Source organism: Mytilus trossulus, unplaced genomic scaffold, assembly GCF_036588685.1.
Source record: "Mytilus trossulus isolate FHL-02 unplaced genomic scaffold, PNRI_Mtr1.1.1.hap1 h1tg000125l___fragment_3__unscaffolded, whole genome shotgun sequence".
Taxonomy (NCBI): Eukaryota; Metazoa; Mollusca; class Bivalvia; order Mytilida; family Mytilidae; genus Mytilus; species Mytilus trossulus.
This window is the reverse complement of record NW_026963300.1, coordinates 234,144-259,496: the sequence shown is the minus strand read 5'-3', so window position 1 is coordinate 259,496 and position 25,353 is coordinate 234,144. Positions and strand designations below refer to the sequence as shown.

At 32.4% G+C, this 25,353-nt stretch overlaps 1 protein-coding gene across 3 annotated transcripts in view; it reads right to left on the bottom strand.

Annotated features, from left to right (window-relative positions):
• Positions 1-525: 525 nt before the first annotated feature.
• LOC134700161 (fibroblast growth factor receptor 2-like) overlaps positions 526-25,353 on the bottom strand; it is a 67,619-nt gene continuing 42,791 nt past the window's right edge. For all 3 annotated transcript variants that reach the window (XM_063561524.1, XM_063561525.1, XM_063561526.1), the window contains 5 exons: positions 22,802-22,998; positions 18,125-18,244; positions 14,286-14,356; positions 6,041-6,290; positions 526-4,635 (listed from right to left, as the gene is read on the bottom strand). In XM_063561524.1, coding sequence (XP_063417594.1) covers positions 4,582-4,635; positions 6,041-6,290; positions 14,286-14,356; positions 18,125-18,244; positions 22,802-22,998 — 692 coding nt within the window. In that variant the 3' untranslated portion in view covers positions 526-4,581. The remainder of the gene's footprint in view (positions 4,636-6,040; positions 6,291-14,285; positions 14,357-18,124; positions 18,245-22,801; positions 22,999-25,353) is intronic.

The following is a 25,353-nucleotide window of genomic DNA, read 5'->3' as shown; positions in this document are numbered from 1 at the left end:
ACGAATGTAACTAGCGATGAAAACTAACTATGGCATCAATATTCAATTTTTACGAAGTTTTTGGATTATAAAATTAAAAAATTGTCATGTTTTTAGATAAAGTTTTTGTATTATTGAAACATTATATACCCTTCCGGAGCACCTGAGATCACCCCTAGTTTTTGTTGGGGTTTGTGTTGTTTATTCTTTAGTTTTCTATGTTGTGTCATGTGTACTATTGTTTTTCTGTTTGTCTTTTTCATTTTTAGCCATGGCGTTGTCAGTTTGTTTTAGATTAATGAGTTTGACTGTCCCTTTGGTGTCTTTCGTCCCTCTTTTATAATGTAATTTGAAAAAAAATATACCTATATGGTCCAAATACTCATATGGTCCGGCCCGTTAATAACCAAACGAGTATTATACTCATATGGTCATGACCATACCCGTATGGTCCAAATACTCATATGGTCCGGAACATATATAATGAACGCATTTATAACCCTTTTGAAACCATAAAGCACATGCATATGTATAAAGAAAATTGCAAAAGATTTATATTTTTTTTTATTAGATACTATAATCAATAACAGATAAGAATAACAATACATTAAATCATTCGAAAACTGTTCATCTCAAAATGTTTACATGTTCAATAAATGTTCAATACTGTTCAATCACAAAATTGACCACTGAGCGTTTTTCAGCTCTATTGTTTTTTTTACTATACATTCAATTTTTACTTGAGGTCAACAATGTTAATTTTAGAACTGTATTTTCTTCAATTTAAGTACCTTGCTTAACTGCAAAAAAGATATGTTTTAGGAAAACAAAGTTCTAAATCACAACTTCGAAGATATTTATAAATATCTTGATCTTGGACTACTTGGTATTTTTTGCAATTTATTTTAATGTTATGATAATGTACTTCAAAGGTTAGTTTTATTTATAGACGAGTTTAAAAAATGCAGAAGAATATAAGCTCTCTAAATATAAAAATGCTGTATATTATATTCCCATGAAGCATTTAAAATAAGAAAAGCAAAACCTGCACCTTGTTGGCATTTTGACTGTCCCTCTGGTATCTTTCGTCCCTCTTTTTTTAGATATCCATGATTTATCCTTATTCTGTACATGGGATTTGAAAACTGACATGTATTCTTTTAACTTGGGACCTCAATCAAAATATTTCCATAGCTTAACTCACCTGGGTCTATAGGTCCAGGCAATAACCTACCAGTTGTACCTTATGAGGACAAAACCTTTGCCGCAGGGATTTTTTTTATAAATTAAATAGGGGAAGTGGTAGGGTCACCCTACCCCAAATTGGCACCTCAATCAACTCCCAAAATCAATCCCAACCTGCCTTTTGTGGTCATAAACTTTGTGTCAAAATTTCATAGATTTCTATTTACTTAAACTAAAGTTATAGTGCGAAAACCAAGAAAATGCTTATTTGGGCCCTTTTTGGCCCCTAATTCCTAAACTGTTGGGACCAAAACTTACAAAATCAATCCAAACCTTCCTTTTATGGTCTTGCTGTTTAAATTGCATAGATTTCTATTTACTTAAACTAAAGTTATAGTGCGAAAACCAAAAGTATTTGGACGACGACGACAACGCCAACGTGATACCAATATACGACCAAAAAATTAAAATTTTTGCGGTCGTATAAAAGAGTTAAAACACTTTACCCATCTTGGTCGTTGGGTCCAAACAACCTTAGGTAATTCCCTATCATTTGTACTTATTGTTGACAAAGCTGTGCCGTAGGGAATTTTTGATAAATTAAAGGTGGGAGGTGGTAACACTACCCAAACTTTAAACCTTATAAAACCTTACCCACCTTGGTCCCATCATTTGAACTAAGTGTGGACAAAACCTTTCCCGAGGGGATTTTTTTTTTATGCATTGCAGAATAAAGGAGGTTGTTTCACCCTACCATAACTTTGGAACTCAACTAAAATGGTCCTACCTTTTACCACCTGGGGATTCGGGTCAAAGCAACCTTAGGCAATTGGCTATTATTGGTACCGTGTGTGGATAAAAGCTTAGCATAAGGTTGTCTTAAACACATTTCATTTACCTTAAACTTCTCATTTCCTCTTGCTAAACTGCATCTGCTATGCTTCTTTAATATGTACACATGTATGAATTTAAATGAAAATTTACACAGTCAAAGCTTATTTGACAAAAATAATCAAAATTATACTAAACCAAAGTGAACCAGAAAGTTGGGCATGGTAAAGACTGTAGTACAGGCACAAATACATCAACTTATATGCATAAGAGCATGTTTCCCTCTTTTTCTTTGAAGTAACCCAGTTTTAACACTGACTGCATAAAATTCAAAATCGCAAAGTTTAAACAAATTTGGTAGAAATACAGGATAGTTAAAGAAAAGTTATTGAAATTTTAAAATCTTTAACCCCAAAGTGAATATTTGTGGACAATGCAACCAACGACAAAAGTCGCAGGCTCAACGAAAACCATGAAAGAGGATCAACATTGATACATAAGGTTTTAACAAGTGAAATAAAATGCAAGTAACAGATGGCACCACCTGGCCAAAATTTAACAATGAACACAAATAGAAAACATTTACATTATTTGATTGTCAAGTCTAAAAATAAACACTGTACTTCAGAATCATAAGTTTACTAATTGTAAATATACTGCATCAACATAATAATACATACTGGTCATATATATATAACGTAACGGTACCCAAATTGCACCTATTAAGCCAAAATAGTAAAAATAATCTAACAGGATTTCCTAGAGACCGTAAACTATTTGTATTTTTATGATTTGATACTATGCACATCTTTCAACATAGGTAAAACTATTTAGATATGCACAAAACGTTCACAGTATTTATCAACAGGTGAAGTGTTTACTAAAAAAGCAAAATGTACTGAAACGTCGCCATGCGACGTCATCAAAACGTCATCTTTTTAAAATGATCAAATACAATATGTTACAAGTATCCATTTAATAAAAAATAAAGAGTAAACATGGAAAAATATCCAATTGTTCAAAATATTTGAAGAAATTAAAAAAAAGCTCTGTTATTAGAATTTTGACAGTGCGAATTTAAGCATGGATGCAATTTGGGTACTCCTCATTTCAGAATCATTGATGGTTTGGAGGTCAGTTTAGACCAATTTTTCTATGATTCCATATGGATTAAAAATGAAATTGGTGTACTTCTATAATAAAGAAGGATACGGCTACAAAATAAACACAGAATGGAAATTTTTGTCTTTATCATAAAAAAACGTAGGTGAAAAAACTGTCAAAATAGGTGCAATTTGGGTACCGTCACGTTATATACACCAAGTGGTCCATAATTTGTATCATGATTACATTAATACTTTGTTCCATTGCATGATTTATACCCATTTGACACAGGCTGTTTTTGTTTTGTTTGATTCATCATTCCTAATAAGGCTGTTAGTTTTCTCGTTTGAATTGTTTTACATTATCTTATCAGGGCCTTTTATAGCTGACTATGCGGTATGGGCTTTGCTCATTGTTGAAGGCCGTACGGTGAGCTATAGTTGTTAATGTTTGTGTCATTTTGGTCTTTTGTGGATAGTTGTCTCATTGGCAATCATACCACATCTTCTTTTTTATATTTGCACATCATTTTTTCCAAGTGTTATATGTCTTAAATTGTATTTTAAACTTAATTATCTTTTTCAATTAGAGCGTTCATTTTTTTGCATACACAGGTCCAAGTTCACTTATTTTCATTCTTCTAAATAATCAAAATTTGTATTCATTGAAATGTATACTAAAGTAATTCAACAGTATAACCAAAATCATATATAAAATAGTGTATAATGATGCAAAGCATGAGCCAATAAAAAACAGTATTGTGCCTGCACAATTTCTACTTTCAGAATGATAAAACAGAAAAAACTATATTGACAATCCTGTGTATTGTTAGCTTAATTTTGTTGTAAAATTTAATATAGAAAATGTGGAAAAATGATGAAAATTTTACAGATCATAACTATCAAACAACATTTTTGCTGTAAAAATAGTCAGTTGGCATTTCAACAACCAGACGTATAGTTTCGTCATTTGATCTAAATAATTTGTTTAATACTCCCGGACAGTTCGCATTTGAATTTCATTATTTCTCAAAAGATCACAATTTGAAGTTCGTTTGTCGTCATTTGAACGCATTTTCGTCACAATTGATATAAATTGCCATCAAAAACTTTGGACATTTCCATTTAAAAAATGACTTGAAATAAGTTCCTGTACTTTACATGATTAAACATATTAATCCTTGTCAACACAAATCACAAAAAAAAAAATCACAGACACTGGATTTCTAATAGTATTTCTTTGTCTTTGGTGTCAATGAGGTTGCACATTAGAGCAACAAAAACTTTTTATTTGTTCACTATAGCACTTGTTGTAAAAACATGAGATTGAATAAGATGCATGGTTGTCTTCTTTGAACAATTAAGTCAAGTATAATTCAATATGTGGAAGACGATCTAGATGATTGAGATAATGAAACAATCACTGCCTATAAGTATAAAACACAGTTGTCAGTGAATGCCTTGTACATGAGAGAGACTATGATCATGATGATATGATGGGATGTATACTGTTACATTCATCTAGATTTAGATATACCTGAAATGAAAAAAAATATATTTGAAGAAGTATTACAACTTTAGTTAAAAGTTAACGATGCAGGATGCAAAGTGAGGAGAAAAGCTCACTTGGCCCTTCGGACCAGGTGAGCTAAAAATGGCAAAGTTTACTTAAAACTACTAATTTAGAAGCAGGTTGTCTGATTCATTTGAAAATGTCAGGGCAGACAGATCTTGTCCTGATTAACAATATTACTCCATGTCAGATTTGATGTAAATGCTTTGGTTTCAGAGATATAAGCCAAATCTACATTTTACCCTTATGTTCTATTTTTAGCTATGGAGGCCATTTTGGTTATATATCTTTTAAACACTTTACCCCAATGATGATTGTGGCCAAGTTTGGTTAAGTTTGGCCCAGTAGTTTCAGAGGAGAAGATTTTTGTAAAAGTTTAGGCTAGGTGAGCTAAAAATAGCCAAATGATTTTGATGAGAGAAACCTGTGTTCAAAACCCATAACAATAAGTTTGTTTCACTTTTTTGTCATAATTCCATAAGATGTATCATCTCAAAGATTAAATGAACCTGCATGTCAAAACGTGGAAGTCGTCAAGTTAAAGTTAAAATAATTTGGAATTTTCTTGTTTCATAAATAATAAAAAAATACAAATCTTCCTTTTGGATATCAAATAGTTATCAAAGGTAACAGGATTATAATTTAGTACGCCAGACGCGCGTTTCGTCTACATAAGACTCATCAGTGATGTTCATATCAAAATATTTATAAAGCCAAACAAGTACAAAGTTGAATAGCATTGAGGATCCAAAATTTCAAAAAGTTGTGCCAAATACGACTAAGGTAATCTATGCCTGGAATAAGAAAATCCTTAGTTTTTCGAAAAATTCAAAGTTTTGTAACAGGAAATTTATTAAAATGACCACATTATTGATATTCAAACAGGAATGCATGACAACTGATGAATTCCAGGAAGACAACTATGAGGATCTGTTTGTGAAATGACAATATAATGTTGTCTTTGTCTGTGGACAAAACTTGGATGAGGATACCATGCATTTTTTGTTTATAACCGTTGAGTAATTATATTTCAAGGATAACGAGACAAAATAGCATACCACTCATATAGCTAGAAATGTGAAACATATTTTTTTTTACATATTTGTGGTCTTGAAAGATATTTTTTACTTTTTTTTCCTACCGACCAACCTGACTTTTTAATGTGAAAAATATGTAAACCAGCAAAATTGAAAAACCCTGGCCTAACAGAAAATATATACAAAATTACACTGACATTTGTATAATATAGACATATATTTGGGAACAAGATTTATAAAGTAAATATCAAACTTTAAATGAATTTATAAAATAAACCATTTTTACTATTTATTTTTTCTGATAATTCCATAATTATAGAATAAATACTTACTTCACCTCTGTTGTCCATAGAGGTCAACATTTGATTAAAATCAATAACAAGGTTATTGAAAGATGGTCGCCCTGATGGATTCTCATGCCAACAGGACTGCATCGTTTTATTAATTTTTTCTGAAGCATATGGAGGTCTGCCCATTCTATGACCTTCTTTTAAAAGTTCAAATAATCTTTCCACAGGTACAGATGGATAAGGATTCCCTCCTAGTGTAAATATCTCCCACAACAATACTCCATAAGACCAACTATGAAAAAAAGATTAAAATTGTAAAGAACAATTAAGGATTAATATATTTATGATTAAATTTAAATTACTTAGTGAATCAAAATATGCTTTTATTTCAACCATCTTTGCAATTTTTTTTTACTTGAAGCAAGGTCCTATAAAAATCAGTCATCATAAAGTATCTGTAAGGCCTTTTTTGGGGGAAAATATTACTGCTGTAGAACCTGTGATATAAATTCGTTAAGGTGGTACCCAACACTTTAACTAAAATTAATTTGGCTCCTTTAATTTTCTTAAAATGTTGACAAAGTATTTACTTTGACCCTTTGACAAAAATATAAAGATTTCCAAAAGTTTGAACCAACCGTTTTATCAGAAAAATTACACTGGTTATATAGCAGTTTGACAAACACTTATTTTGATCATTGAGAAGCTTAATACTCCCTTATGAACACAACGTCATTAAAACATTCTGCTGATTTTACAGAGTTATCTCCCTGTAGTGTTAGGTACCACCTTAAGATGATGTACAGGCATACATGTCAAGTGACATGATATTCGCGTGTAATACACGCTTTTTTAACGGTTTACACGCGAGGATTTTGTCACATGGCGTGCATTGTACAGTACAATATGAAACAAGTTGAATTAAACTATAGTAGCAGTCTTTTGACCTTTGTTTTCGTAAGACTTAATTTCCAGAACATCTACATCATGTTTCTTATAAATGCTAACACAAATTCTTTATAGAATTTGGAATCATTTCACTGTTTGTTCAAATCTTTCAGTATTTTAGGCTATAAAATAAAATCCTCTGTTCAAAACAGTTCTCTTTTTTATGTTTTTATTAATATCCAATAATGGCACTTTTCCCTAGTTAATTAAGATTGGAGTTGAGTGCACCTACACAAGGGTGCAATCAACAGGGGCTTAAAAAAAAACTGAAATCCGGTCATGCACACACCTATGAAGACCTGATTCATGTCTTTTGGGGTATTGGTGGCAGAGTGCTCTATAGTGGTAAAAAAAATAACAAACCAGATGCCCCGCAGGGCGCAGCTGTATACTACCGCAGAGTCAAACCTTGAAAAGTTGGGGCAAGTATGGACACCATATAAAAGCTTGATACAGCTCTGAATTTGGATTGTGATTAAATAGTTGACACAATATAGGTTTCTGACACGAATGAATGTGGTCTAAGAACTTAAACATAAAAACTTAAAAATTTCAAATTGGACATTTAAAAACCTATTATGCCCAAATTGGCACCTCAATCAACCAGATGCTCCGCAGGGGGCAGCTTTATACGACAGCAGAGGTTGAACCCTGAACGGTTGGGGCAAGTATGGACACAACATAAAAGCTTGATACAGCTCTGAATTTGGATTGTGATTAAATAGTTGACACAATATAGGTTTCTGACACAGAATGAATGTGGTCTAAGAACTCAAACATAAAAACTTAAAAATTTCAAATTGGACATTTAAAAACCTATTATGGTCCAATATCCAAAATCTAAATATATGGTTAGATTCAGCATATCATAAAACCCCAAGAATTAAATCTTTGATGAAATCAAATAATGTTCAATTTTAGATCCCTTTAGACCTCAATGTGGACCAATTTGATAACCAGGTCCAAATATTAACCAGATGCTCCGCAGGGCGCAGCTTTATACGACCACATAGGTTGAACCCTGAACGGTTGGGGCAAGTATGGACACAACATTCAAGCTGGATTCAGCTCTAAATTTGGATTGTGATTAAATAGTTGACACAGCATAGGTTTTGGACACAGAATGAATGTGGTCTAATGAACTTAAAATAATTTTTTTGTCTTTGAGCAATCACTATGCTGTTGAATATTAATCCTCTCAAAAAAATGTTTGAAGAAATTTTCTTTTTATTTATGAAATCTGAAATGAGAAAAATTAAACCCCCTCCCCCACCATTTTTTTTTCACATCCCCCTTTCCCTTTTTTCAAAGCTGATCTCAATTCAAATTTCTAATGGAGTTTGAAACAATAACTACTCATTTAAATACATCATAAAATATTAAAATGTAACAAAAAGTGCTTGTTATCACTGAATGGTAAAGAGTGTTTTAATTTATCAGTTGGTAGGTTGATTCAACTACTATTCTGGACAAAGAAAGATAACTCCAATCAATTGAAAATTTCTTGCTATTGCACAATATTGTGCAATTAGATATTTCTTGCTATTGCGCAATACTGTGCAATTGAAAATATTTGCTATTGCACAATACTGTGCAATTGAAGATTTCTTGCTATTGCACAATACTGTGCAATTGAACATTTTTGGCTATTGCACAATACTGTGCAATTGAAGATTTCTTGCTATTGCTGAATACTGTGCAATTGAAAATTTCTTGCTATTGCACAATACTTAATATAATAATTTTGGATCCTGATTTGAACCAACTTGAAAACTGGGCCCATAATCAAAAATCTAAGTACATGATTAAATTCAGCATATCAAAAAAGCCAAAGAATTCAATTTTTATTAAAATCAAACTTAGTTTAATTTTGGACCCTTTGGTATTTAATGTAGACCAATTTGAAAACGGGACTAAAAATTAAGAATCTACATACACAGTTAGATTTGGCATATCAAAGAACCCCAATTATTCAATTTTTGATGAAATCAAACAAAGTTTAATTTTGGACCCCGATTTGGACCAACTTGAAAACTGGGCCAATAATCAAAAATCTAAGTACATTTTTAGATTCAGCATATCAAAGAACCCCAAGGATTCAATTTTTGTTAAAATCAAACTAAGTTTAATTTTGGACCCTTTGGATCTAAATGTAGACCAACTGGAAAACGGGACTAAAAATTAAGAATCTACATACACAGTTAGATCAGGCATATCAAAGAACCCCAATTATTCAATTTTTGATGAAATCAAACAAAGTTCAATTTTGGACCCTTTGGGCCCCTTATTCCTAAAAACCTGTTGGGATCAAAACTCCCAAAATCAAACCCAACCTTCCTTTTATGGTCATAAACCTTGTGTTTAAATTTCAAAGATTTCTATTTACTTATACTAAAGTTATGGTGCAAAAACCAAGAATAATGCTTACTTGGGCCCCTTTTTGGCCCCTAATTCCTAAACTGTTCAGACCTCAACTCCCAAAATCAATTCCAGCCTTCCTTTTGTGGTCATAAACCTTGTGTTTAAATTTCATTGATTTCTATTTACTTATACTAAAGTTAATGTGCGAAAACCAAGAATAATGCTTATTTGGGCCCTTTTTTGGCCCCTAATTCCTAAACTGTTTGAACTAAAACTCCCAAAATCAATCCCAACCTTCCTTTTGTGGTCATAAACCTTGTGTCAAAATTTCATAGATTTCTATTTACTTAAACTAAAGTTATAGTGCGAAAACCAAGAAAATGCTTATTTGGGCCCTTTTTGGCCCCTAATTCCTAAAATGTTGGGACCAAAACTCCCAAACTCAATCCCAACCTTCCTTTTGTGGTTATAAACCTTGTTTTAAAATTTCATAGATTTCCATTCACTTTTACTAAAGTTAGAGTGCGAAAACTAAAAGTATTCGGACGACGACGGCGACGACGACGACGACGCCAACGTGATAGCAATATACGACGAAAAATTAAAATTTTTGCGGTCGTATAAAAATCTAAATACATGGTTAGATTCAGCATATTGAAGAACCACATACATTCAATTTTTGTTGAAATCAAACAAAGTTTAATTTTTGACCCTTTGGACCTTAAAGGGAAACTTCGCAAAAAAATCAAAAATTGATATTATGTCCATTCTGTATAAAAATGCTCAAATTCATAGATATTAAAGTTTTATTCTGCTAGATAAGAGATCACCATCGATTTTAAATTTAGAGTATCAATTCTCTCCGTTCGGCCATTTTGTCACCTTTGCCGATTTGAACCCATGATATGTCTAAGGACCAAAACTACAGTAACCAAATGTAGTCGTAATTGCGTGTCGATATCTTGACAATCGTATAACCTGAATAATGTCAGTCGTTATATTCCGCTGATCTCCGTCTAATCTCCGATTGCTACATTAACGATAGGCTATAAGGCCGTTAGAGGGCGCAGAATTATTCGAGTTATCAATCGTACGGTTGTTTAATCCGACTAGTTACTAACTTGATACGGAAAATGTTCTTATTTTTTTAAAAATAACCATGATCTGTTTTTTTTAGACTGATAATATTGGAATTAGTTAAAGTTAAAAAGTCAAATTTCAAATCATAAATAAGTGTTCCGTGAAACTTAAATTGTTTTTGAAAATCTAATTAGTTCATTATTCTTTTATGTAATAAACTTGATTCAAATAAATTAGGATCTTCGCTCCACTGATCACCCGCATGGCTAAAGGTATTGTAAGGGGTGAGGTGACACGTCCAGGTATTCCAGCGATTTCCTGTCGAGCTTGCAAATGCATGCATCGTTTCACTTCTTAGGGTATTGATCAGTGTACATGGCCGATAACTTATATCTTTCCATTTTGAACTATTAGGTGTATAATATACATCTCTATCTTGCGTGTCCGAAAGTGATATAATATACACCTGGAAAAAAGTATTGCAACACCAAATTGAAATTGAATTAAAAAAAACACTCATTATTTTTTTGTGATATAATTTGGTAAAATAGAACTAGTTAAACATTATTTAAGTATCACCTGAGTTTAATCAATAAATATCGACTCGATAAGTTTTTATCTGCACATGCAGCTACTGTACCCGTAAACAGCAAAAAAGATGTTTTGATCCTCATTGTTTTCAGCACTTTAAATAACCAAGTTTTTAAAATTATGTGATTGACACCTTATAATGGGTCCTTGACAACTCTTAACTGCAGCAAGATGGCAGATTATCAGCATAAGAGAAGCAGGGATGTCGCTGTAACAACTGCACGCATTGTTGGTCATCACCATTCCACTGAAGTCGTTTTGAGAATAAAAATCAGGCAATAAACGCTGTAAAAGACCTTCCGAGATAATGAAGACCCCCTATACCATTTGCTAGAGAAAATCAAGCATAATGAAGGTTGGTCAGAAGGAAACCCATTGCATACAAGACAATCCTAAAATAGGAGTGGTGGCCATACAAGAGCCTTTTAACAAGAACTGTTCGAGATCAACTCATCACTACTGGTTACCGTGCGATAATACCATTTCGGAGACCTTTGCTAACGAGCAGACTTACAGTTTTCCGTATCCAATGTAGTGCAGAGCTCGCTAAAGTTGGAAATTAGCATCGTGGAGGAAGATCCAATGTTCAAATGGAATTTGGTTCATCTTGCTTGGCCCGATCGTAGCCCGACTTTGAACCATATTGAGCTTATATGGGACACTATTGGGCGGAAAGTGAGCGAAAGGACACCCCAGTTCAAACACAACATGAAATAAACAATTCCCTTCATCAGAAATGGTTGCTGCTACCTTAGCAACAAATTAGTCGATTTATGGCAGGAATCAGAAGACGTTAAGATGCGGTTATCCGTTTGAATGGAGGCTGCACACAAAGTACTAATTCTTTGGCGTATAACGATCAACCATGATGTGAACAGTCATCTGAAGATTAATTTTGAAATGTCTGACATTGTAAAGTTTGACTACAGTGAAACTTGTCAAATGCGTTTTTTTTGTACAAAAAACACTTCATTTTGTTATTGAAATTGTGGTTATATAAATCATTTTTTTTTAAACATTTTTTTTTCGTTGCAATGCCAATGTTATCCTGAACTATGTTTCAATGATATTATACACATATTTTATTATATTCCATCAAAAAAAAAGAGGCTGATTTTTCAAATTTTAAAAAATCAAGGTGTTGCAATACTTTTTTCCATGTGTATATATAGTCATTACTAAACTCATATGCTTGTTTATGAATAACATTTCTGGTGAAAAGAAAATTATTTATAAAAATATAAATAATACCAAAAAAAACAAACAGATTTGATGAAATAAAAATCTATATACATATTTTTTCCAAGGTTAAATTTGGTAAAATGTAATATATACTTGTTGTCAATGGTGAAGGACAGATTGGAACATGCCAGAAATATTGATTTAAAAAAATGTACGCACTTGTCGACCATTCGTATATATGCCTGGATAATAAGTTAAAATTAAAATATATACATGTATACATAAAGCATTGTGAGACGAAGAGTATTTTAAGAAGGACATTCCCGATTATGTATAAAGGAGTAAGTTCGGTAAGGGCCATATTTGGCCCCAATTATAAAGTTCATAGTTACAAGACAATAAATGCTTTAAGTTGCCTTAGAGACATGTGAGAAAGTTAAACAGAACTGTTTTTGTCAAAGTTTAATTCTAACACGTTGATTTTTACATCCAAAAAAGGTCAAGATAACGGATTTTTGTGAAATTTGACAAAATCAGCTGGATTTCAACCAAATAAAGGACCAGGAAACATAGAGCGCAGGCGTCGACAAGCTTAATATTCAAATAAGACATGTGAAATGTCTTCACAAACATTATTTTAAAAGATCTTTGTTGTCGACGTATGCGCTCTATGTTTCCTGTCCAATAATCTATGGAAATTTACCCAGTTTCATTGATTTTTTCGTGAAAAATCAATATGAGTACAACTTGTGACGTCATAATGAAACGCAGGAGCGTGAAATTTTCAATAAAATGGCTTATATCCTATCTAGTCAATGTATTAGCTATAATTTATCTTGATATTGGTAAATAAATCCGAATTTGAAATTTGCGCTAAAAAAGGGGGCCATTTTAGGACCTTATCGAACATACTCCTTTTGTTGATGTTTTTCACACTTGAAAAGCATTGGACCCTTTGGACCTTAATGTAGACCCATTTGAAAACAGGACAAAAAATAAAGAATCTGAATATACGGTTAGATTTAGCTTATCATCAGAGAACCCCAAATAATTCATTTTTTGATGAAATCAAACAAAGTTTAATTCTGGACCCTTTTGGCCACGAATTGATAAGGACCAAAACTCCCAAAATCAATTCAAATCTTCCTTTTGTGGTCATAAACCTTGTGTTAAAATTTCATAGATTTCCATTTAATTATACTAAAGTTATTGAGCAAAAAACAAGAAAAATGCTTATTTTGGACCTGTTTTTGGCCTCTAATTCCTAAACTGTAGGGACTAAAACTCTCAAAATCAATCTCGACCTTCCTTTTGTGGTCAAAAACCTTGTGTATATATTTCATAGATTTCTATTTCCTTTTACTTAAGTTTGAGTGCGAAAACCAAATATCTTCGGACACCAACAACGACGACATTGACGCCTAGGCCAACATGATACCTATATACAACCAAAAAATTCACAATTTTTGCGGTTGTATGAAAACTGCAAAAATTCTGTGGCAGCAGCCCAACAATGGGTTATTAAAAATTGTCTGAAAATTTCAGGGCTGATAAATCTTGACGAATTGAACAATTTTATGCCATGTCAGATTTGCTAAGTAAAAGCTTTAGTTTTTGAGAAATATGCCAGAATAGGCATTTGACACCTTTTATAAACTAGATACCTTAAGAAACATTTATTTAAAGGTTGAAGATATTTGGCCTAGTAGTTTCAGAGGAAAAGATTTTTGAAATATGAATCTAGACAGAAGACCACAGACACCAAGTGATGGCATAAGCTCACATGGGGCCAAAAGCTAGTGAGCTAAAAAATGGCAGCAACTAAATTTTCCAAAAGCAGTACTTATAATGTGGCATTTAAATGTTCTTTGTTAATGTTTTTAAAACAATCAACTTTACATTGGAGAATCCAGAGGGGGGTTTCGGGGGTTGAAACCCCCCTTTTTTTTGGCAGATCAATGCATTTGAATGGGGACAAATAGTTGGAACACCCCCTTTGTCCTGGGTTGGGAACCCCCATTTTTAAATTGGCTGGATCCGCCCCTGACTTTATATCGTTCTGAAGATAACATTTAACATGTATTTTTGTTAGAAGTGAAAACAACAACTTGAATAATTAACTTACACATCACTCTTGGAAGTATATTTTCTGTCAAATAATGCCTCTGGAGCCATCCATTTCACAGGTAGTCGACCCTGCAATATAAACATTATCCATTAATACTTATTGCATGATGGCTGCTTAAAATCCAATGGCCAAAGTATATATGCATGTTTAGGTTTTATATACCTATATGGAGTTATTTTCTTTCAGAACGACAGGTCATTCTTTTTCAGAATCAACCCGGACGATACCATGTTTCAATGAAATATGCTCAAAGGCATAAAATAATAACCTGTGTGAGATCATTATTTTCCTTGATAAAAATGCAATCTATAATTTACTTCAAAATTTTATTCGTCCGATAGTTTTTTGTTGCTGATTTGGAAATTAATATTTTAAAGTTCAATCGATGATAGATGAAAAAGAAACCTTCATTGCCCGAATTTTAATTTTAGAAACAAATAACATGAAGCTTTGTTAATTTATCGCTACAATAAAGAAACATTATCATATACATGAGATGAATTTTAATACAGACTTTCATAAATAACAAGAGGCTCTCAAGAGCCTGAATCTCTCACTTTAATTTTTTTGGTAAAATCTCTCATCAATGATTATTTTGGCTTTTCAATTTATTTAAATGTTCTTTGAATCGTCCTATTATCTTCAAAAGCAAAAAAAAAATTCATTTTCTCCTATGTTCTATTTTAGCCATAGGAGCTATGTTTCTTGACATACAAGGAAATAAAATATAAAATTTATACTAGATACTCTGAAACTCATTTAGCCTAAGTTTGGCTGAAATTGATACAGCAGTTTCAAAAGAGAAGATTTTTTAAAGTAAGTCAACATGATGAACAAATTGTGAAAAAAGTCTTTAAAGGGCAATAACTCCTTAAGGGGTCAATTGACAATTTTGGTCAAATTGACTTATTTGTAGATCTTACTTTGCTTAACATTTTTGCTATTAACAGTGTATCTGAATCTATAATAATATTCAAGATAATAACCAAAAACTGCAAAAATTTTTTAAAATCATCAATTCAGGGGCATTATACCTGAAAAACCAGTTACCCAATTCGGCTAGAAATTTCAGGACAGGTAGACCTTGACCTAATAAATACTTTAACTTCTTGTCTTATTTGCTCTAAATGCTGGAGTTTTTGAGATATGAGCCAAAAACTGCATTTTACCCTGTGTTCTATTTTTAGCCATGACGGCCATGTTTTTTGACGAAATAGAAAATAAAACACAAACTTTATTTTATACACCCTACTGATCATTCAGTTGAAGTTTGGTTGAATTTGGTGGAGTAGTTTTAGAGGAGAAGATTTTTTAAAGTTAGCAAATATGATGAACAAATTGTGAAAATTTGTCATTAAAGAACCCCTTAAGGGGTCAATTGACAATTTCGGTTGTTTGTAGATCTTACTTTGCTGATCATTTTTGCTGTTTACAGTTTGTCTTTATCTATAATAATATTCAAGATAATGACCAAAAACTGCAAAATTTCCTTAAAATTACCAATTAAGTGGCAGCAACCCAACAATGGGTTGTTTGATTCATCTGAAAATTTCAGGGCTGATAGATGTTGACCTAATGAACATTTTTGCCCTCATGTCAGATTTGCTCTAAATGCTTTCCTTTTTGAGATATAAGCTAAAAACTGCATTTGACCCCTATGTTCTATTTTTAGCAATGGCGACCATGTTTGTTGATAGATCAAAACTTCGGATACAATTTATAAACTAGATACCCTAAGGAACATTCAGTTAAAGTTTGGAAGTATTTGGCCTAGTAGTTTCAGAGGAGAAGATTCTTGAAATAGTTTACGACGACAGACGATGACGGACGACGACAGACGCCAAGTGATGGCATAAGATGGAGTCACACTGAATAGATTGGTTGATTGTTGGTTGCTTGCTTAACGTCCAGTGGCAAATATTTCATGCATGTTCAGGACGATAAACGCTGAATAGGAAATCAAACTGTGACCAACATGTATTTATATTCGTCTTTGTGTCAGTTCTTAACTGTTTTAAATTTATGTATACTTTTACTCTATCAAATGATCAACTAATAAGATATATCTTATATTCTATTGAATAACATAAATGTAACTCAGAAAAGGGTCGGGTGCGCAGGGTATACAATTATATCCTGATTATCTGTTAATAAAATGTATTGCTATTCAAAAGACAATCTTTCTGAATTTTTCATTCGATTCAATTAAAATTTTTAAAAAAATAACCACTTTTCCGCGATAGAAATGACATTACAAATAGAAAAAAAAACCATACCCCTCCCCCTTTTCCATAAACTAAGTGGTAAAATAAATTACTTACAATGTGTCTTGTATTTGTCATACACCGTTATCGGATGGTAACAATACATTTGTGTCTTACTTCATGCAGTTACAGTAATATTCTTATTGTGTATGGATAATATTTTTTAAAAGGTTTATATCTAGATTAATTAGTGAGTTTTATTTCACATTCTAACTGAGTCGTAGGGTGTATTAAAACCTGAACACATTAGAAAGGAATATCCCACTTTAGTGTTGTCGGTAAAATAGGATACTAAATTTTGCAAATCTTTATAAAAACTATTTTTTTTTGACGGTATATAAGTCAGATAATGCATATTTTAAGGTTTTTCTTGTCGTAGAACACCTCTCGGGTTGTCAGGATTGCTCAGAGAAAGACCTCCCTACGGTCGGTCTTTCATTTGATCAATCCTGACACCCCTCAGGGTGTTCTAGGACAAGAAAAACCTTAAAATAAGCATTATCTATAACATAATGTTAACAATATGAATTTATAATACTTTGTGTTGAATTCTTAACTGAACTAAAATCTTATTTTTATACCTTACATTATATAGTAATTAGTTGATTGGCTAATACCGAATCATGTGTCATAGTTTAATTTCAATGTATTTTCTAACAAAAAATATGTCCAGAGTACACAGATGCCCCACTTGCACTATCATTTTCTATGTTCAATGGACCATGAAATTGGGTAAAAATCTAATTTGGCATTAAAATTAGAAAGATCATACCATAGGGAAAGTGTGTTTTAAGTTTCAAGTTGATTGGACTTCAAAATCTTAAACCTGGAGCAGAACAGATGGAAGAACAGACAGACAGATGCCCAGACTGGAAAACTGGGGCATAAAGTATGTTCCCTTGAATTTGACATTTGCAGGTAATTAATCCTATATTTTATTACAGTACATTAAACATTTATGAGTGGTTAACATTTATCTTTGGTATTTCAAAAAACCATTACTTTTTATTTTGGGTTTCAGTAGAATTTTTTGGAAACTTGAGGTTACTAAAGCGTATAACACATATTAAATAAGGGGGTATTTGATTGGTTAACTTCAAGTGATGGTTATTTTCTTATATGCAATGAAATGTCATGTCAAATTTTTTATGAAAAGTGCAAATTTAACAGACTGATTGGGGGAAATCAATGGTCGTATTACACCTTTAGTTTTTGTTCAAAAATTTCAGGGCAGATAGATCAAAGCCTGATGAACATTTCAACTCATTTCAGATTTACTGTAGATGTTTTAGTTCCAGAGATATAAGCCAAAAACTACATTTTACCCCTTTGTTCTATTTTTAGCCATGACAGCCATTTTTGATAGTCAGGGTCTTAAATTTAAGACACAATTTTCTGAACTATATATACCAATAGTGATTAAGTCCAAGTTTGGTAACATTTGGTTTATTAGTTTTAGAGAAAAAGATTTTTGTAAAAAGTAATGGACAATGACAACGACAGACAACTGACACAAAGTATTGAGAAAAGTTATCTTGACCCATAGGGCTAGGTGAGCTTTAAATGTCTTACATCTCCAGTCTTTCTGTAATAATCCACATTGGTAAGATTTCTGGTCAAACCAAAATCTGCTATTTTAATTACATCTTCAGTAACTAACACATTTCTTGCAGCTAAATCTCTGTGAATACACTGTAATAGAAAAACAAAAACTATTAAATCATATTTAAACTTGACCTCTTTGTCCATACAAGAAGGAGTGCTCTAGTGTTACTTATCTATTCTCTACATGAGCAATCACAAAGAAATTATTTTTTACCACTACAAGCTGACAAAATATGCATTTTTCAGTTTAGCTTTTTACCAAATATGAAGCTAACAAAAAAAATTCAGACTAGAGGCTCTTACGAGCCTGTGTCACTCACCTTGGTCTATATTCATATTAAACAAAGGACACAGATGGATTCATGACAAAATTGTGTTTTGATGATGGTGATGTGTTTGTAGATCTTACTTTATTGAACATTCTTGCTACTTACAATTTTCTATATAAACTTGGCCCATTTGTTAGAGAGGAAAATATTTTGTAAAATTAAACAAAATTTACCAAAGTTTAATGAAAATTGTTAAAAAAAAATTGACTATAAAGGGCAATAACTTCTTAAGGGTTCAACTGACCATTTAAACAAAATTTCCTTTAAGATATTAGCTTTTGATCATAAACAAGCTTAAATATAGTCTCTGATGCATGATTTTTTTTATTATTAATTGTTTTTGGCTTTTAACTAGCTGTCAGTACTCTCAAATCGTATTTTCTTGTTAATATAACCTGTTGATACTTTTCATAATGTTTTTTTGTTATTTTATGTGGATCTTGTCTTGATTTGATTTTTTAAACCAGCTTTGATTAGGCCAACTAAAATTAATTAGTAGATTTTCATCCAAATTTTTGAAAAAAATGGGGCGGGTGGGAGGATTTTATTTTTTAAATTTTATTTCATATAAAACCTTCTTGTCACGTGTTATTCATATATGCAGTATAATTATAAGCTTATATCATGTAAATACATCCATAAAGTATTTTATATAAGACAATAACAATCAAAACCAAGGAGTAACCAGAGACTCATAAAACTAAAAGACATTTACATCAACAGTTACAAATAATAAGTAGGAAACAACACGAACTCCACTAAATTCCTGGAGTGAAATCAAATGCTCCTGAAGGGTAAGCATTACCTGCACCATATACGACACCCGTCATGTTATTTCTTTGTTCAGCTCGGTAATGATAGAAGGTTGTTACGACTGAGGAAGAATATCACAGAGATATATATGATTGCTGACACACTTTTGTCATAATGGCCTATCAGCTCATGATGGCGACATGCTTGAGTGATGACCTTAATTTGATTGATTTATAGCCCTGTCTTAGCAACTTTTGAGAAAGCAGTATTCCTCGTTCAACAAAAATCAACATACTTTGAGCTAGATTTAGAGTCACGTATCAATTGAGACACATATACTCCATATGCTGGTGCCGCTTTTTGAAATTCATAAATATATATGATTTGGCAACCACTGTTCTACATGTAATTGCCACTTTAGAAACCTTTTTTATAGAACACAGCAGAAATGTGGAGAAATGTTCTCTTCAGTTGGACTACCTACATCAAATGTATTTCTTTCTAAGCACTGTTTTGTTGTCCTAATAAAATGAAGCAAATGCATTGGTATGCAATGCTAGTACGATAAGTACAGAATAAAATGAAAAAACTCAAACGGTGTTGAAATAATAGGCTTGGTCCTTAATATGCAAGATGCATATATAGTTACAATGTAGAACATAAAGTTGTTTAATGACTCTATCATGTGTATTGGGAAAGATAATGTTTGCTGTTTTTTCTACAAAAAACGAAAGACATGGCTAATTCTTAATCTAAGAGCTTGCTAAAATTAATAAATTAAAAAAAGCGTATGTTTGTCGATTTTCTGAACTCAATATACGGTCACCAATCTAAAAAGTTCCATGCTCGTGTCAATTTCTTTATTCCAGTCAAATGTGTTCCACGATTCTTACGCTTTTGGGTTTCATTCACAGTCCAAATTTCTTGACACAAAGTCATGGTATAAATAAAATAGATCGAAGGTGTGACTTGCGGTGATTTGCGTTCTTGAACACAGCGTATTACTCGTAACCCGAATATTTCATGCCCTTCTCGTAATCAATCTCTATTCTCGGTAAATGATGTTGTCATCATAGATCAGCAGAATATATTGACTTAATCATTCAGTAAGAATACTCTAAGATTACGAAAACCGAAATTTGAAACAGGAAATTTTACATGAAACGAAATTATCAACAGTTACCGGTAACGGAAATGAACAAAATCCGGAAATCGTAATTTTTTCAAAAATAAAACAAGAATGTGTCCTCAGTACACGAATGCCCCACTCACACTATCATTTTCTATGTTCAGTGGACCGTGAAATTGGGGTAAAATCTCTAATTTGGCATTAAAATTAGAAAGATCATATCATAGGGAACAAGTGTACCAAGTTTGAAGTCGATTGGACTTCAACTTCATCAAAAACTACCTCGACCAAAAACTTTAACCTGAAGCGGGACAGAGGGACGAACGAACGAACGAACGGACGAACGAACGAACGGACGGACGGACGAACGAACAGACGCACAGACCAGAAAACATAATGCCCCTCTACTATCGTAGGTGGGGCATAAAAAATCGGGGCGGGAAGATTTCAGAGGGGCAGGCGGGGATGAAAATCTATCAATTAATTTTAATTGGCCTTATTTGGAATATCTACTAATTTTCACTTCTTTTTTTCTTCAAAAAAGTGATTATTTTCGAAGGGTTAAATATTTCGTGGTGGTGTCTTGCCATGGCTTTGTTTGGACTTGTTTGCTTGCTTTTTGGCCTTGAATGTTTGTCCCTAATATTTTATTAACTGTACATTTGCATTCAGGTATCGCAGTTCATATTTATTCGTTCATAGTGTGCTAATTTATGTTTTTTGATTGAGTTATAAGCCTTCCAATTGATATTTTATCGTGTGGTTTTCTATGTTGTGATGTTATGCTATTGTTTCAGAAAAAGGGAGAAGGTTTGGTACCATTAAAACGTTTATTCCCACTGCACCTGTCCTAAGTCAGGAATCTGATGTTGTCGTTTGTTTATGTGATTTATACATGTATCTCGTTTCTTGTTTTTTTATATATATTAGACCGTTGGTTTTCCTGATTGAATGGTTTTACATTAGTAATTTTGGAGCCCTTTATAGCTTTTTGTTCTGTGTGAGCCAAGGCTCCGGGTTGAAAGCTGTACATTGACCTATAATGCATATGGTTTACTTTTATAAATTGTTAATTTGATGGAGAGTTGTCGCATTGGCACTCACACCACATCTTCCTATATCTATTTTGTGCAAATTAGAAATAGTATAAGAAAGTTATTAAAATTTCAAAAACTTAAACCACAGAGTGAATGTGTTGTTTCCTAGCGGAAGATCTAATATAAAAAAGAAGATGTGGTATGATTGCCAATGAGACAACTATCCACAAAAGACCAAAATGACACAAACATTAACAACTATAGGTCATCGTACGGCCTTCAACAATGAGCAAAGCCCATACAGCATAGTCAGCTATATAAGGCCCCAATACAACAATGTAAAACAATTCAAACGAGGAAAACTATCAGCCTTATTTATGTAAAAAAATGAACGAAAAACAAATATGTAACACATTAACAAACAACAACCACTGCATTACAGGCTCCTGACTTTGGACAGGCACATACATAAATAATGTGGCGGGGTTAAACATGTTAGCGGGATCCCAACCCTCCCCCTAATCTGGGACAGTGGTATAACAGTACAACATAAGAACGAACTATAAAAATCAGTTGAAAAAGGCTTAACTCATCAGATGGACAAAAAATACAAGTGGACGTGGCCGGGTAATAAGTCCATTTAAAAGTAAAATACAGAAAAACATGGATTTATTTTTTTACAAAATTTACTTCTGGCTACTGTTTTATGATCATAAACAAGCTAATGTCAAAGTTTGGTACAAACCCAGGATATTTTAAGAAAGTTATTGCAATTCTAAAAACTTTAACTACAGAGTGAATATAATGTTTCACTGCAGAAAATTTAAGTCCATTTATACGTAAAATATGGAAAAAATGGAACTTAATTTTTACAAAATTTACTTCTGGATACTATTTTCTGACCATAAACGAGCTTCTGTTCAAGTTTGGTACAAACCCAGTATAGTTTAAGAAAGTTGTAAAAATTTTAAAAAGTTAAACCACAGAGTGATTGTAATATTTCACCGCAGAAAATTTAAGTCCATTTGTATGTAAAATACGGAAAAAATGAACTTTTTTTTTGTACAAAATTTACTTCTTGATTTATGATCATAAACAGTGTGGAAGTTCAGTATAGTTTAAGAAAGTTATTAAAATTTTAAAAACATTAAACCACAGAGTGAATATTTGAGGACACAGCTGCCGCTGACGTGGACGGAATGTAGGATTGCTATGTCTCACTTTTTCAACTAAAGTCGAAGGCTAGACAAAAAGCACAATATCATGAAGCTATGAAGATTCTCTTTATGTTCTAATAACATAATAATAACTCTCATCTTTTTAATCAAAGAATAAATTAGCATTAAAGGTCTATAAACTAAAATTATTCACAAAAAAGTTTAAATCTAAATCTAACCTTTCTATATGCCAGGTATTCCATTCCTCTGGCTATCTGGTAGGCATATGATATCAAGTCTTTTTCTGTTAATGGTTTGAATGAGCCTTTTTCTAAATCTTGCTTTTTGTATCCTGCAGAATTATGTGGTCTTCTTGATCTCAAGTAGTCTCGCATGTTACCATGTGGAGCAAGTTCAACCAATACATATAATGGCCCTGAAATTATACAATTTTCTGACAATTTCTTATACTGTTTCTTCATAGTTTTCAAGAGAACATGGTTAACCTAAGATTGACAATTGTGAATACAAATGTACACATATATGTCTACTTTTTATCATGTCTTTATTATCATCAGATTACATATTTGATATCCTTGTATAAATAACTTTAAAGTCATGAAACCTCAAATTAAAAAAAACATGCAAATGTTTTTTTATAACAAAATGGATAGTTTTCATTATTAAACCTATGTACATATATTTTTTTCTGAAGAAAATTCTTTAATTTGTCCACATTTAGAAAAAGTTTACATTTTTTAATTGATTGCTTCCAGAAAGCAATTTGCCAACGTATTTTCCACATGCAAAGTGACCTTAGCGTGAACCATTGTGTAAAAATCCTGTGATGGCAATATGCATGATTCTGTCACTGAAATAAACTATTATTTGATTGTACATGTAAAACATGTGCTCAATATCCATGCTTTTTTGTTGATTGTTTACTATAAGGTGACAAGGTAAAATTCAGAATCAAAACATGACATTTAATGAGCTGCCATATTTGTTAAATCATAACAGACAGAAAGAAAAAAAATTGACAATTATATGATATATTTCCATAAAAAATGTGCACAGAGGACTAAGTTTATGATATATACATGCATTGGTTCAAGAATTGGATAAACTTTATTTTTCACCAGTCACTCGTTTCATGTGACTTTAAAAAAACCATATTAATCAATCTACTAATTTCTGTTCTTCTGATGTTGCAAAAATACAAAGTTTCTATTACTGTTAGCTGCTATATGAAGGACCAACTTTTCCATTGTAATATATATGTAGTACTTGAAGGTGTGATGGGGATGCTGAAGTGGGATGGTCAAACTGAAGTTTGATGGCCACACTGAAGTGGGATGGTATGCGCTGAAGTATGAAGGTCCTTTCGCTGAAGTGCAATGGTTTGGCTTGACGTTTGAGTATTGTGACGTTTTCTAATACTACGTTACATCAAATACAATAGAATAATAAATAAAACAGGGATTCTAAGCAGGAGAATAAGATTGTGTTGATAAAAGTTTCATGCAAGTAGATAAAAAATGCATGCGATCAAGTAAAGGATAATTAAAGTAACTAACGATTCTAGTCTCGAACAGTGTTCTGCAATGCAGGTGGATATTTAACCCCGCCACATTATTTATGTTTGTGCCTGTCCCAAGTCAGGAGCCTGTAATTCAGTGGTTGTCGTTTGTTTAAGTGTTACATATTTGTTTTTCGTTCATTTTTTTAAATAAATAAGGCCGTTAGTTTTCTCCTTTGAATTGTTTTACATTGTCTTATCGGGGCCTTTTATAGCTGACTATATGCGATATGAGCTTTGCTCATTGCATGTTGAAGGCCGTACGGTGACCTATAATTGTTAATGTTTGTGTCATTTTGGTCTTTTGTGGATAGTGGATAGTTCTCACATTGGCAATCATACCACATCTTTTTTTTTAAACTACCTTGACCAAAAACTTAAACCTGAACGTACGAAAGGAAGGAACGAACGAACGGACAGACAGACGGAAGGACAGACGGACACATAGACCAGAAAACATCATGCCCCTCTACTATCGTAGGTGGGGCATAAAAATATGGTAGCCTAGGTGTACTGAATATAGTAAAGTGCTTTTTTTACAGATTTAGTGAAATATTTGTGATAGACTACAGATTTGATGTACAAAGCTCTTCACATTTTACATACATCAATTAGGCCGTTTAACCAGAGCCATGAATACAAGATATGCTGCACTTTTTTATGTGATAATCTACATTTCTCTATATTCAGAGTTCACAAATGGTTTATTAAATTTGATTAAAAACAGAAACACAAATATCAGTAATAATAAAGCTGTCAGATAGAAAGTCAGCATGCCACTTAGAAATAAAATGTAAACTGCTTTAAAATGCTTATTATAGCCGTAGAATGCCAAAATGACATTTTAAAAGAATTTCTGTAAACTAAAGATGTAAATCCTTTACTTTGATTGAGTTTGACAAATTGAAGCCAGCAAATCATTCAGGAAAGTTGCTAAAGTACAGAATCTAGATTTCAGGAATCCATTTCTTAGGCCCAAGAACACAGTTATTTCGTAGTGCATTTCTTTTAGACAATGAATTCAAATTGAAAAAAATTGCACCAGCTCATTCTCAAAAAGATTTTTACAGTGAAGTGTACAACCAGTGAGACAAATAATATCAAAATTAATTAGAAATTTCTACCAGCTCTAAATCAAAATATTGACAATTCTGTGTTAAGGGGGTGGAATAAGTGGAGAAATTTGATTGGTTAAGTTCCAGTGATGGTTAT